At 39.2% G+C, this 15,950-nt stretch overlaps 1 protein-coding gene across 4 annotated transcripts in view; it reads right to left on the reverse strand.

The window, feature by feature from the left end:
• Positions 1-725: 725 nt before the first annotated feature.
• The window catches only part of CCDC126 (coiled-coil domain containing 126), a 43,691-nt gene continuing 28,466 nt past the window's right edge, over positions 726-15,950 (reverse strand). For 3 of the 4 annotated variants that reach the window (XM_010353046.2, XM_030932318.1, XM_030932316.1), the window contains one exon: positions 1,530-2,511. In XM_010353046.2, coding sequence (XP_010351348.1) covers positions 2,327-2,511 — 185 coding nt within the window. In that variant the 3' untranslated portion in view covers positions 1,530-2,326. Of the gene's footprint in view, positions 2,512-15,950 lie in introns of all 4 variants that reach the window. The other variant, XM_010353045.2, reaches the window with a different exon arrangement.

The following is a 15,950-nucleotide window of genomic DNA, read 5'->3' on the forward strand; positions in this document are numbered from 1 at the left end:
ACTCAGCTCAAAGTGTGTGGTTAAAAACAGAACATTGTTTACATTTAAACCAAAACTGTATGTGAGAGGTTCCTATGTAAGCTGCTAACACTTTGGGCTTCCAAGGCATAACTAAATGAGATGAGACAGATTTCTATAAATTCAAAATAAGTAATATGATCAATAAAAAAGCAGATTTGAGTCTCTGCAGTCTATGTAACTCCAGAGTCAAAATCATACGTGTTTCTTGAAAACTAATGAGACCTAAGTTATCTATCATTAACTACCTGAAATAATATTTAAATTACTTTTTAACTCATATATTTGCTTAAAGTAAACCCAAAAACACCCTGATGCAAGTTTGCAAGTTTTTAGTACCTTTAATGATGCCCTCTGTGCTAATGTCCAAATTAAGATTAACTGAAGATATAAATACTAAGGCTTGACTTCTTAAAATCAACAGTCTACTGTTGATTTGTAAATGTGGCTGCTACCCATTTCAGATTATCAGTTTACTGTTGATTTTTAAGAAGTCAAGCCTTAGTTCTCCAATCTCTCTCTGCACTCAGACTCTCCTACCCTAGGTACCAAATGAGAGGCACTATTGGGTAACCTTCAGTTTTTCTCTTTTGAAAAAGTTATCTGAAATTGAAACAAAACCAAAATTTTCTTAATATTCCTTTTAACTATTTATCATTTATTAAATGCACAACCAACATTAAAGAAAAAAGCCTGTAATACTTTGTAGGTAGAAATAATATATTTTATTTCATCCCTGAAAAAAAAAACCCCAAAAACAAAAATGTCCACATCTAATAGGAGAGACTAAACAATTATTCCAAACTTCTACCTGGCAATGGCATATAATTAATTTCTTCACGTAAGGGTAGAGAGTACAGAGAAGAGAACAGAGATTTGGAAATCTGTCTTTCATGAAACAATATTTCACATATTTATTTTAATAAAATATTATAATTATTGCTACTACATGTGGTAGCATATTATAATAATGAACAATACAATATCTAAACTAAATTCTACACAGTCTAAATCTAGAAGCTAGCTGCACTTAAGCAGTTATTATAGAGAATAAATACTATGAAATATAGGGCACCATGTGGCAATTAGATTTGCTACAAGGGAAATTTAAATAAAAGTATAATTTGTTTTATACCAGAATTACCCAAGATTAGGGTTCCCTGTACTATATACAACTTTTTTCCTGAAAAGATAGTCAATCTTCATAGTTTATACTTTAAATGTTCTTAATTAAGTGGCCATTATATAAAATGAATATCTAATGTATCTGTTATACAAATTCAAAATTTCATAAAGGATACTCTTATATAATATAATGTTAACATTTTCCAAGCAATTTAATGCAGCACAAAAGTACCTTTATTATATACATCTGGCTAAAGTCCTCAAGAATTCGTCTCCCAAATCCCTTCTTCCTGGACAAAAGCAAAATTAACCCAAATATAGAAATAATGTGCTTTCCTGATAGCATCACTCAAAGGGTTAAACTTTTAAAAGAACATTCATGTATGTGAAAAATCATGAATAATTTAGTTATTGTTACTCTCATCATAAAAATATATTTTATTCTTCAGAATATAAGAAAAATTTAAGTATGAGATTAGAGTTTACAACTATTTTAATGCTGTTATTAAATTGCCCCAATGTTTATGATAGGTAATGGACAGTGGCTGCTACCCATTTCAAGATTATACTCTTATAAGTGTAGTTTTTTAAAATATACAATAATTAACCTTCGGTTATTCTGAAGGATAGTGCAAATGAATACATTCTTTGGGTCATGATTTCAAAACATTACTTCCAACATTATATTTCCTTTCTCTGCTCATAATTGGAACAACAAAATATAGTACTAGAAATAAGCACATTTTCAAATAGCCTTAGTCTAACATGTTACATCATTGAGAACAAATGACAGAATGATTAAATATTCTCCACTTGTCCAAAAAACATGTTATATACTTAAATAAATATGTTATAGAAATGAATCCATGTTTTCAGAGTTTTCATTTCAGCTTGATCTCAAACACAAAAGATTTCTACAAAACTCACCTACCTGCTTATCACATCAACCAAATTACCAAATTCCCTTTAAGGACATAGTACAGCATTGAACAGACTAGCCTGAAAGCAAACAAATAACTTTAAAATTTTTATGTACAGAATTAGAGTTCCATTAATCCAGCATACTCCTTGAAAATGTGTAGAGCTTTTATTCTAAAGTATTACTCTGCCATAGGATATAAAGCTTTTCTGCCATAGGATAAAATCCACAGTGGATGGAGCAGCATAAGGTGATTTTCAACTGCTATCTGATACTGCCTGAGACATTCGTTCTTTTATTTGTGGTTACTGGCACCAAATTCCCACTAGTACCATTGGTGGTGTTGGTTGCTGAGCCATTCACAACAATATAGTCAACTTTGTTCTCCAGCTTCACCAATCGTTGCAAAATGTCATCCAGAAGGACAGCAATTGTTCTTTTCAGATCCGCTAGGGGAAAAAATCAGAATAAAATAAACATTAATAGAGCTCTTAATTTTTGTGTTTTTACAGTTTGAAGGAAAGAGGTGGACAACTACTGGGTCATCTAGAGAAAATGTACTAGAGAGAATGCACTCATACTACAAATAGGAAAAGCCTATTTTTTTTTTAAGACAGTTTCCCTCTGTCACCCAGGCTGGAGTGCAGTGGCATGATCTCAGCTCACTGCAGCCTGCACCTCCTAGGTTCCAGTGATTCTCCTGCCTCAGCCTCCTGGGTAGCTGGGATTACAGGCTCCCGCCACCATGCCCAGCTAATTTTTGTATTTTTAGTGGAGATGGGGTTTTACCATGTTGGCCAGGCTGCTCTTGAACTCCTGACCTCAGGTGATCCACACTCCTCAGCCTCCCAAAGTGCTAGGATTACAGGTGTGAGCCACTGATCCTGGCCCTAATTTTTAAATCAACAGCATCATTTACAAAGAGTTTCCAAAAGGAATTTTGGAGTTGTAAATGTGGGGGAAACTCTCACTTTTCCAGTGCGATATAATAGATTTCAAAGTCTGGTTCAAAACGTTAGTCCTGCTGTGAGTAATTCATTTATCTTGAGTTTCTTAAGCAGTTTGTAAAAAATACCACAGACCTGTAATCCCAGCATTTTGGGAGGCCGAGGCAGACGGATCACAAGGTCAGGAGATTGAGACCATCCTGGCTAACATGGTGAAACCCCGTCTCTACTAAAAATATAAATAATTAGCCAGGCGTGGTCGCATGCGCCTGTGGTCCCAGCTACTTGGGAGGCTGAGGCAGGAGAATCCCTTGAACCTGGGAGGCAGAGCTTGCAGCGAGCCAAGATTGCGCCACTGCACTCCAGCCTGGGCGACACAGCGAGACTCCATCTCGAAAATATAAAAATAAAAAATAACACAGACTAAGCCGGTAAAGTTAAAAGCTAGCTAAGTAAGAGAGTCCATGAAATACAGAAATAGAGAACCTCTACAGGGATGGAGTTGTGAGGGAGCCTAGGGTCCAGTGCAAATGCCAGGGACCTGTTCAGTGCAGTAGGACACTAGCAGTAGTTCTGACTTAAAGTTCCTACAGAAAAAAGGTGGGGAAGACAATATCTTCTAACCTCTTTGTAATGTTATGGAGTTTTAGTAAACTTTACTTGGCAAGAATAAAATTATGAGGCTTTTCTGCCTTAGAATTCTCTTTCTCAGGTTTCCCAAAATCATGTAGCATGTATTAGGTACTCAGTTAGTGACAACGGATACTGTTATTTTTGTTGATCATGTACCAAAAAATCAGCCCACGCCCTAATTCAGGATCACCAGGAGAGAAATCATCTAACAACTGATAAATGTGCTGATGGTTCTATCAGAAAACCACAAGCAACAAGAGAGAAAATAAATTGAACTTCATCAACATTTAAAACTTTTGTGGGAAAAAACTGCTTTAAAGTTCATATGGAACCAAAAAAGAGCCCACATTGCCAAGACAATCCTAAGTCAAAAGGACAAAGCTGGAGGCGTCACGCTACCTGACTTCAAACTATACTACAAGGCTACAGTAACCAAAACAGCATGCTACTGGTACCAAAACAGAGATATAGACCAATGGAACAGAACAGAGTCCTCAGAAATAATACCACACATCTACAGCCATCTGATCTTTGACAAACCTGAGAGAAACAAGAAATGGGGAAAGGATTCCCTATTTAATAAATGGTGCTGGCAAAATTGGCTAGCCATAAGTAGAAAGCTGAAACTGGATCCTTTCCTTACTCCTCATACGAAGATTAATTCAAGATGGATTAGAGACTTAAATGTTAGACCTAATACCATAAAAACCCTAGAAGAAAATCTAGGTAGTACCATTCAGGACATAGGCATGGGCAAGGACTTCATGTCTAAAACACCAAAAGCAACGGCAGCAAAAGCAAAAATTGACAAATGGGACCTAATTAAACTAAAGAGCTTCTGCACAGCAAAAGAAACTACCATCAGAGTGAACAGGCAACCTACAGAATGGGAGAAAATTTTTGCAATCTACTCATCTGACAAAGGGCTAATATCCAGAATCTACAAAGAACTCAAACAAATATACAAGAAAAAAACAAACAACCCCATCGAAAAGTGGGCAAAGGATATGAACAGACATTTCTCAAAAGAAGACATTCATACAGCCAACAGACACATGAAAAAATGCTCATCATCACTCGCCATCAGAGAAATGCAAATCAAAACCACAATGAGATACCATCTCACACCAGCTAGAATGGCAATCATTAAAAAATCAGGAAACAACAGTTGTTGGAGAGGATGTGGAGAAATAGGAACACTTTTACACTGTTGGTGGGATTGTAAACTAGTTCAACCATTATGGAAAACAGTATGGCAATTCCTCAAGGATCTAGAACTAGATGTACCATATGACCCAGCCATCCCACTACTGGGTATATACCCAAAGGATTATAAATTATTCTACTACAAAGACACATGCACACGTATGTTTATTGTGGCACTATTCACAATAGCAAAGACTTGGAATCAACCCAAATGTCCATCTGTGACAGACTGGATTAAGAAAATGTGGCACATATACACCATGGAATACTATGCAGCCATAAAAAAGGATGAGTTTGCGTCCTTTGTAGGGACATGGATGCAGCTGGAAACCATCATTCTTAGCAAACTATCACAAGAACAGAAAACCAAACACCGCATGTTCTCACTCATAGGTGGGAACTGAACAATGAGATCACTTGGACTCGGGAAGGGGAACATCACACACCAGGGCCTATCATGGGGAGGGGGGAGGGGGGAGGGATTGCATTGGGGAGTTACACATGATATAAATGATGAATTGATGGGTGCTGACGAGTTGATGGGTGCAGCACACCAACGTGGCACAAATATACATATGTAACAAACCTGCACGTTATGCACATGTACCCTAGAACTTAAAGTATAATAAAAAATAAATAAATAAATAAAAACTTTTGTGCATAAACGGACATTAATCAAGAAAATGAAAAGACAACCTATAGAAGGGGAAAAAACATTTGCAAACCATATACGTGATAAAGATCTACTATCCAGAATATATAAAGATCTCTTACAATTCGTGAACAAAAAGATCAATCAAGTTTTAAAATGGGCAAAGGACTTGAATAGACACTCTCAAAAGAAGATATGCAAATGGCCAATAAGTACATGAAAAGATGTTCAATATCACTGGCCACTATGGAAATATAAACCAAAACTCAATGAGATGCCATTTCACACTTACTAGGATAGCTGTCACCAAAGAAATGAAAAATAAGTGTTGGCAAGGATGCAGAGAAACTGAAACCCTCACACATTAGTGGTGGGAATATAAAATGGTGCAGATGCTGTAGAAGATAGTTTGTCAGTTCCTCAAAAACTTAAATATAAAATTGCCATATGACCCAGGAATTCCACTCCTAGGTATATACTCAAAAAAAAAAAAAAAAAAAAAAAATCAAAAGCAAGGACTCAGAGCTCACAGGGATACTTACACACCAATGTTCATTTCAGGTTTATTCACAACAGTCAAAAGGTAGAAACAACTCAAGTGTCCACCAACAGATAAACAGATAAACAAAATGTGGTATATATGTAAACACAATGGAATATTATTCAGCCAGAAAAAGGAATGACATTCTGATACATGCTATAACACAGATGAACCTTGAAAACGTTATGGTAAGTGAAATAAGCCAGACACAAAACATCACATATTGTACAATTCCACTTATATAGAATATGTAGAATAGGTATATGTATACAAACAGAAAGTAGACTACAGGCTATCAAGGACCAGGGGAAGGAATAAAGATTTACTGCTCAGATGTTACAGATTTCTTGTTTGGAGTGGTACAAGTTTTGGAAAGATACAGTAGTGATGGCTGCACAACACTGTGAATATAATGAATATTGATGAACTGCATATTTTAAAAACAATTTTTTTTTTTTTTGAGACAGAGTTAAATTCTTGTTGCCCAGGCTGGAGTGCAATGGCACGATCTTGGCTCATCACAACCTCCACCTCCCAGGTACAAGTGATTCTCCTGCCTCAGCCTCCTGAGCAGCTGGGATTACAGGCATGTGCCACCATGCCTGGCTAATTCTGTATTATTAGTAGAGGTGGGGTTTCTCCATGTTGGTCAGGCTGGCCTCAAACTCCCAACCTCAGGTAAGCTACCCACCTCGGCCTCCCAAAGTGCTGGGATTACAGAAGTGAGCCACTGTGCCCCGCCCCTGATTTTTTTTTTTTTTTTTTTTTTTTTTTGAGACGGAGTCTCACTCTGTCACCCAGGCTGGAGTGCACTGGAGCAATTTTGGATCACTGCAACCTCCACCTCCCAGGTTCAAGTGATTCTCCTGTCTCAGCCTCCTGAGTAGCTGGGATTACAGACATGCGCCACCATGGTCAGCTAATTTTTGTATTTTTAGTAGAGACAGGGTTTCACCATGTTGGCCAGGCTGGTCTTTGATCTCAAACTCCTGACTTCAGGTGATCCGCCCACCTCGGCCTCCCAAAGTGTTGGGATTACAGGCGTGAGCCACTGCAGCCAGCCTTAAAAATTATTTTAATGGCAAATTTTATGTTATCAATATTTTACAACTGTTTAGAAGTGGGAAAAAAAAGGTATCAGAAAGGAGTAGTACTACGATAGCGGTTGTGATAGAGGGTGATAAAAAATACTTACAAAAATAGAAATGTAATATAAAGTGAGGGGGAAACTATTTGGAGCAAGTCTTATGCTAAAATGAGATTTACCAAGCAGTGCATCTCTGGCATCATTCATCATGAACACCTCAACATTCTAGTTTAAAGGGGATATACAAGAAAAACATTTACAAAAATCCTTCAGCAAGAAGTACCCAGGAATGAAATATCATGACATATACTTCTTTCAGATGGTACCAAAAAGAAATAAACATAGATATTTGTATATATAAAGAGGATTGGGCACGGCGGCTCACACCTGTAATCCCAGCACTTTGGGCGGCCGAGGCAGGGTGGATCACTTGAGGTCAGGCATTCGAGACCAGCCTGGACACCATGGCCAACACGGTAAAACCCCATCTCCACTAAAATACAAAAAACTTAGCCCAGGCGTGGTGGCATATGTCTGTAGTCCCAGCTACTCTGGAGGCTGAAGCAGAAGAACTGCATGAATCTGGGAGGTGGAGGTTGCAGTGAGCTGAGATCGCGCCACTGCACTCCAGCCTGGGCAACAGAGCAAGACTTCATCTCAAAAAAAGAAAAGAAAAAGCAGACATTAAAAAAAAAAAATGTTAGCCAATTGTGAGCTTAGATGAAAGATATATGATGTTTACCATACAATTTTTAAATTTCTTCTGTAGAGCTGAAAATTTTCAAAATAAAACATTGGGAGAGGGGACATTTATTTATTAATACCTTTCAATCAAGAGTTGCAATAGTATTTGGTAAACAGGAGATAATCATATTTTTTAAAACTCTTCAGCAGTTAAGACTAAATCATAAATCCTGGATCTCCTTTTCCATGGCAATCACTCCTTTATAATACTAAAAGAAGTAGCAACCTAAAATGGGCAGGCAGGGGACAGTCTTAACACATTAATGAAACGAAGCTAAAGACCTTGGAGGTTTGACATTAAACTGAGGTGTGAGAATTATAAAGGTACAGTCTAATCACTTATTTCAGTCAGGGTTAGAAACTGGCAATTAAAGAAAAAGGATAAATGAGAAACAACTATATGATAACTTTACAATGTTCTAAATTATTATTAAATATAGAGCTTTTAAATTTTCTAAAATCGACTATTTTAATATTATAAAAAAAAGAGACGAAGAGATTATATCTGCCTTCCTCCATGATATAAAATCACTTAGTTGAATTTGGAGTTCTTTCAAATATACCAAATATCTTCCTTTCTCTACATTCACAATACAATTTTATGTTTACATGAGACGACATCTTTAAGGGAATTATATGCTTGTATTAATATTATATGTGCATCTATAATACTCTCCCCCATAAAGCTCCATCACTGAAGGTGCTAGCAGTAAGAACCCCTTCCCTATCTTAGACCTTGAACCCCTAAAAGCAACTTGGAAATAGAGATCCTGTCATATCTATCCTTTTAGGGTGCTTCATCACACAGTAGACACTCGACAAATGTTTGAAATGAACATTTGCTGAAGGTCTAATTCACAGGTTTGGTAGGTAGCATCATCACTGAGATAGAAATGAAGGATCCAATTTAAAAAATAAACCACTTTAAGGTTGCTCTGTTTCTACTTTAACTTCCTTATTCTGGGAGAAGATCAAATAGTTTAAGAAGGGGAAAAAAATCACATAAAAACATAAACCTAGCCTGATTATTTCATAGCACACAAAAATCAAAAGAAGGGTATATGATGCTATTAAATATGCTAAAGATACTGGGTATAAAAAGATTCTAACTATGCCAAACATAATCAGTGATTGTAAGGCACAGCAGGAAGCCATTATCATCCCTTGAACTATGGAACAGAGGGAGAACGCAGTGATTTACCAGAGGCCAAGTCCAAGCTCACCTTGTGGAAAAACAGAACCAAAGCAGGCTGTCTGGCAGAAGGTAGCACTACAAAACAATCATGGGCTCTGCCAGAGACCCCACCTGAAGCAGAGAGGGAGGGGGAAAAATACCTTCCCTTCTTCCTGCTTTCCAAATTCCTTCCATACCTCCCACTGGCTGAACCCAGGCAGAAGCCAGCTGATTTGGGAACTTGGAAAATGCCACCTACTGGAATCACTCACTCTTCCTTGAGAAATAGAACAGAGAAAGGGTAAGGAATAAATCTGAGGGCCACCAGCCACATGACTGGCACAAACATAAGCACACAGGCTCTTGCAGACCCCCTACTTAAGTCATATGTCTCTTATCTTTTTTTTTTTTTTTTTTTTTTTGAGACAGGGTCCTGCTCTACCGCCCAGGCTGGAGTGCAATAGCACAATCATGGCTCACTGCAGCCTTGACCTCCTGGATTCAAATGATTTCCTCCCACCTCAGCGCCCCCTCCCCACTCCCTGCCGAATAGCTGGGACTACAGGCACACACCACCATGCTGGGTTAATTTTTGTAGAGATAGGATTTCATCATGTTGCCTGGGCTATTCTCGAACTTCCGGGCTCGAGCAATCCATCCACCTCAGCCTCCCAAAGTGCTGGGAGTACAGGCGTGAGCCACCAGGCCTGGCCGTACTTTACCTTTTTATACCTAAATATTGTTTTCTGGTTTGTACTCTTAATGTCAGCTGTCTCAAATCTATTTAGTAGAGAGGCAGGTCTAAATAGATAAACCTGTATGTACACACAAAAGGAATAAAACTGTTGCAAAATGCAAAATGACACAGAAGTGTTTAATATACATTGTACAAGTCAAAAACTTTTCCTTATTAATACTTTTCAAATTCAAATCAATACTTTGCCACCACTACATATTAGCTTAATGGTGCGAGCAAGAAAATTTAGAAATCACTTCTTTTCTTTTTTCGGATACAGGGTCTCACTGTCTCTGCCCAGGCTGGAGTGCTGTGGTGCAATCTCGGCTCATTGCAGCCTCAACCTCTGGGCTCAGGAGGTCCTCCCATCTCAGTCTACCAAGTAGCTGGGATTACAGGTGCCCACCACCACACTCAGCTAATTTTCTGTAGAGACAAGATTTTGCCATGTTGCCAGGCTGGTATCAAAGTCCTGAGCTCAAGTGATCCTCCCTCCTTGGCCTCCCAAAGTGCTAGGATTACAGGTATGAGTCACCACGCCCAGCCAGAAGTTGCTTTTTGGTTATCAAAGTGAGTTACCCAGTGTAAAGTTTTATTATGAAGCTACTAGCAGTAAAGAAAGAATGCTTCCAAAGAAATACAAACTAAATATCATAGCAAAGAGAACACTGTTAGGTAAAAGTGCTTTCAAAGACTTCATTAATTCTATGATTAAGTGTACATTCATTGTTTAATCTTTTGTATTTTTAATATAGCTACCTTCTCCCACTGGGTGCTTAATAAATTATGTCACTCAACAATTACTTTATTCCTTCTCTTCTTAAGATTGCAAGGCAGGGCCGGGCACAGTGGCTCACGCCTGTAATCCCAGCACTTTGGGAGGCCAAGGCCGGCAGATCACCTGAGGTTGGGAGTTTGAGATCAGTCTGACCAACATGGAGAAACCCTGTCCCTACTAAAAATACAAAATTAGCTGAGTGTGGTGACCCATGCCTGCAATCCCAGCTACTCAGGATGCTAAGGCAGAAGAATCACTTGAACCCGGGAGGTGGAGGTTGTCATGAGCCGAGATTGCGCCATTGTACTCCAGCCTGGGCAACAAGAGCGAAACTCTGTCTCAAAAAAAAAAAAAGATTGGCCGGGCGCGGTGTCTCAAGGCTGTAATCCCAGCACTTTGGGAGGCCGAGGCGGGCGGATCACAAGGTCAGGAGATCGAGACCATCCTGGCTAACACAGTGAAACCCCGTCTCTACTAAAAAATACAAAAAACTAGCCGGGCGAGGTGGTGGGCACCTGTAGTCCCAGCTACTCGGGAGGCTGAGGCAGGAGAACGGCGTGAACCCGGGAGGCGGAGCTTGCAGTGAGCTGAGATCTGGCCACTGCACTCCAGCTTGGGCGACAGAGCGAGACTCCCTCTCAAAAAAAAAAAAAAAAAAAAAAAAAGATTGCAAGGCAGTTTAGATCACGAGTGAACTAAGATAAGTTCTCATCAAACATTAAATACAAATACCTTAGTTCCTAAAATAAGCCCAATTTTTCCTAAGAAATGCTAGATAATGGCTTTGCCTAAATGATACAAATCACCATAAAGAGACTATGCTGTTTTGTTTTGTTTTTTTTTTTTTTTGAGACGGAGTCTCGCTCTGTCGCCCAGGCTGGAGTGCAGTGGCCGGATCTCAGCTCACTGCAAGCTCCGCCTCCCGGGTTTACGCCATACTCCTGCCTCAGCCTCCTGAGTAGCTGGGACTATAGGCGTCCGCCACCTCACCTGGCTAGTTTTTTGTATTTTTTAGTATAGACGGGGTTTCACCGTGTTAGCCAAATCTCCTGACCTCGTGATCCGTCCATCTCGGCCTCCCAAAGGGCTGGGATTACAGCCTTGAGACACCGCGCCCAGCCAACAGACCATGCTTTAAATAGCTACATAAAAATCATATCTAATAGGAATTCTGAGATTGACTTTCCTTTAACATATCTGGAATACAAGGACCACGCATTTTACAGATTTGGCTTCGGGTTTTTTCCTTAATTGTTAAATTAACTTTTTGTTTTGAGATAACTGTAGATTTCCAAATAATGAATACAAAAATTCCAATGCCCCTTGCCCAGTTTTCCTACAATGGTAACATCTTGCAAAACTGTATACAAAATCACAAGAAGAATGCTGACATTGATAAGAGTTAAGATGCAGAATATTTCTATCACCACTAGGATCCCTATGTTGCCCTTCTACAGTAAAACCCATTTCCCTCCCATTAATCTGTTTATTTGGTATATGGTATTACAATGATTGATCTTCAAATACTGAACAGCTTTGCATCTTTGGAATAAATACCACTTTGTGGCCGGACGTGGTGGCTCATACCTGTAATCCCAGCACTTTGGAAGGCCAAGGCGGGCGGATCACTTGAGGTCGGGTGTTCAAGACCAGCTTGGCCAACATGGTGAAACACTGCCTTTACTAAAAATACAAAAATTAGCCAGGCATGGTGGCAGGCACCTGTAATCCAAGCTACTTGGAAGACTGAGGTGGGAGAATTGCTTGAACCTGGGAGGCAGAGGTTTCACTGAGCTGAGATCACACCACTGCAGTCCACCCTGGGCAACAGAGTGAAACTCCATCTCAAAAAAAAAAAAAAAACAACAACAACAACAAAAAAAAAACTTGGTGTTTAATTCTTTTTATATGCTGCTGAATTGTTTGCTAATATTTTCTTAAGAATGTTCACATCTATATTCGGGGGAATTTTGATCTGTAGTTTTTATTTTTTTATGCTGTATTTGCCTACTTGGATGTAAAGATAAACTAGCTTTATAAAATGAACTAGGAATTGCTCCTCCTTCTATTTTCTGGAAAAGACTGCATAAAATTATGCTAATTCTTCTTTAAACTGCAGAGAGAATTCTCCAGCAAAATCATCTGAGCCTAGAGATTTTTTTCTGGTGTGGGGGGGGGAACTTTTAAATTACAAATTAAGTTTCTTCTTTTTTTTTTTTTTTCTTTTTGAGATAGGGTCTCCCTCTGTCACCCAGGCTGGAGTGCAGTGGCTCTATCTCTGCTCACTGCAACCTCTGCCTCTCAGGTTCAAGCAATTCTCCTGCCTCAGCCTCCTGAGTAGCTGGGATTACAGGTGCGCGACACAACGCTCGACTAATTTTTTTTGTTTTTAGTAGAGATGGGGTTTCGGCATGTTGGTAAAGCTGGTCTTGAACTCCTAACCTCGTGATCCGCCTCAGCCTCCCAAAATGCTGGGATTACAGGCGTGCCCAGGCAAATTTCCTTAACAGTTATAGGGCTATTCAAATTATCTATTTCATATTGGGTGGACTGTGGCAATTTGTTTTTTGAGAAACTGATTCATTTCATCCAAGTTATCAAATTTATGTGCACAGAGCTGTTCAGTGTTCCTTTATTATCCTTTTGATATCTGCAGGATCTGCCGTGATATTCATTTTTTCATTCCTGATGTTGGTAATTTATGTCTTTTTTCTTTTTCAGTCTTATGAGAAGTTTGTCCTTTTTTTTTTTTTTGACACTATTAAAAGGACAAGCTCTTTGTTTCATTGATTTTCTCTACTGTTTTTCTGTTTTCAGCTTCATTGATTTCTGCTTTTATCTTCACCATTTCCTTTTTTCTACTTGCTTTGGATTTAGTTTGCTTTTCTTTTTCTAGGTTCTCTAATAGCTTAGATTATGGATTTGAGACTTTTCCTCTTTTCTGATTTATGCACTTAGTGCATAAATCTAAATTTCCCTCTCAACACTGCTTTAGCTGTGTCCCACAATTTTTTATGTTGCATTTTCATTTATATTCATTTCCCTTGAGATTTCCTCTTTGACTCATTATTTAGAAGTATGTTGTCCAGTTTCCAACTATTAGAGATTTTCCTATTATCTTTCCATTATTGATTTCTACACTGTGGTCAGAGAACATACTCAGTATGATTTCAATTCTTTAAAGTTTGTGAGGCTTGTTTTATGGCCCAGAACAAGGTCTACTTTGGTAAATATTCTATGGACTTTTTGTTTTTGTTTTTGTTTTCAGATAGGGTCTTGCTCTGTCACCTAGGCTGGAATGCAGTAGCATGCTCATGGCTCATTGCAGCCTCAACCTCCTGGGCTCAAGGGATCCTCCCACCTCAGTCTCCCTAGTTAAGAGCTCCTGTTCTCAAGCAATCTGCCCACCTTGGCCTCCCAAAGTGCTAGGGTTACAGGTGTAAGCCACCACACCCAGCCTTCACGGACGATTGACTGATTGACTGATTAACTGAAACAGTCTCACTGTCACCCAGGCTGGAGCGCAGTGGCACCATCTCAGCTCACTGCAACCTCTGCCTCCCAGTTCAAGCAATTCTCATACCTCAGCCTCCTGAGTAGCTGGGATTACAGGCATGCGCAACCACAATGAGCTAATTTTTGTATTTTTAGTAGAGATGGGGTTTCACCTTTTTGGCCAGGCTGGTCTTGAACTCCTGACTCCAAATGATCTTCCTGCCTCGGGCTCCCAAAGTGCTGGGATTACAGGCGTAAGTCACCACGCCTTGCCTCCATGGACTCTTGAAAAACGTGTATTCCACCATTGTTGGAATGTCATATATATGTAAATTGGATAAACAGAGCATTCTACATAAGTCAATATGTAAACTTTTTATGCACAAATTTTAAAACTTGTCTTTCTCTCATAGGTAAAGGCTGGTTGCTGGTCACTTCCCTTTTTTTTTTTTTTTTTTTTTCCAAATTTTAATTACTATGTTATCTTGGCATGAAGTTCTTAGCATGGCTTTATCCTACTTGGGGTTTGCTCAGCTTCTTAAATCTGTCTTTTGCCAAATATGGAAATTTTACAGCCAGTATTTTTTTGGATTGCTTTTCCAGCTCTGCTCTCATTCTCCTCTCCTGAAATTCTAATGACACAAATGTTAGATTTTTAGTTATGGTCCCATAGGTTCTGGAAGCTCTATTCTTTTTATTTATTTTTGTCTGTTTTTCTCCCTGTTATTTGGATAGGTTAATTACACATTGTTCTATCTTCCAGTTTACTGATTCCTTCCTCTGTCCCCTCCATTCTGTTGTTGAGTCCATTTGCTGAACTTGTTACTTTAATTATATTTTTCACTTCTAACATTTCCATTTGGTTTTTGTTTATATGGTCTATTTTTCTCCTGAGACTATTTTTTTTTTGAAGGTATCTTTTTCATTTGCTTCAAATTCATTAAATGCTCATTGAAGAAATTTTATCATAGCAGCTTTAAAATCTTTTTCAGATAATTCTAATATGTCCTTGTCTTAGCTTATTCAGGTTGCCATCACAAAACACCATAGACTAGGTAATTAATAGAAATTGATTTCTCACAGTTCCGGAGGCTGGAAAGTACACTATCAAGGGGCCAGCAGATTTGGTATCTGCTGAGGGTCTGTTCCTCACAGATGGTGTCTTCTAGGTGGCCTGAGGTGGCAGAGGGGTGGAAGAGACAAGGCAGCTCTCTGAAGCCTCTGTTTAAAGGGCATTAATCCCATTCACAAGGGTAGAGTCCTCATGACAGGATCATCTCCCAAAGACTCCACCTTCTAATACCACCAGATTAGGTTTCAATATAGGAATTTTGGAGGGACACATACACTCAAACCATAGCAGTCACTGTCATTTTTCAATCAGTCTGAGATCTTCCTGGTTCTTAGTATAAGTGATTTGTGTTTGAAATTTGGACATTTTCATATTATGAGACTCTGGACCTTATTTAAACCTCCTGTTTTAGGTGGTTTTCTCTAACACCACTCTGGCGGGGGAGGGGTGCCAACTTGTTACTGCCAGGCAGAGGCAGAAGTCCAGGTGCCCCATTCAGCTTCCATGATACTCAAGGGTGGTGGGCTCCTCATTCCCGCTGGGTGGAGATGGGAGTTCCAGGTCCCCAAGTATTCTCCACTGACAGTGTGGTGGGGATGGTCTCATACTCACTGGGGACAATGAGGGTCCTGACTCTCTGCAGGCTTCCCCCGACATCATACCAGAGGGAAGGGAGATGAACAGTTCATTACTGCCATGTGGAGGTAAAGTCCTGGTTCTCCATGTGGTCTCCACCGGTCCCATGAGTACAGTGGAGATAGTTCTCACTCCTGGCTGGCAGGGGTGACGTTTCTGGCTCCTACTGCCTTCTCTAACACCTCCA

The sequence above is a fragment of the Rhinopithecus roxellana genome, chromosome 6, assembly GCF_007565055.1.
Source record: "Rhinopithecus roxellana isolate Shanxi Qingling chromosome 6, ASM756505v1, whole genome shotgun sequence".
In the NCBI taxonomy this organism is placed as follows: domain Eukaryota; kingdom Metazoa; phylum Chordata; class Mammalia; order Primates; family Cercopithecidae; genus Rhinopithecus; species Rhinopithecus roxellana.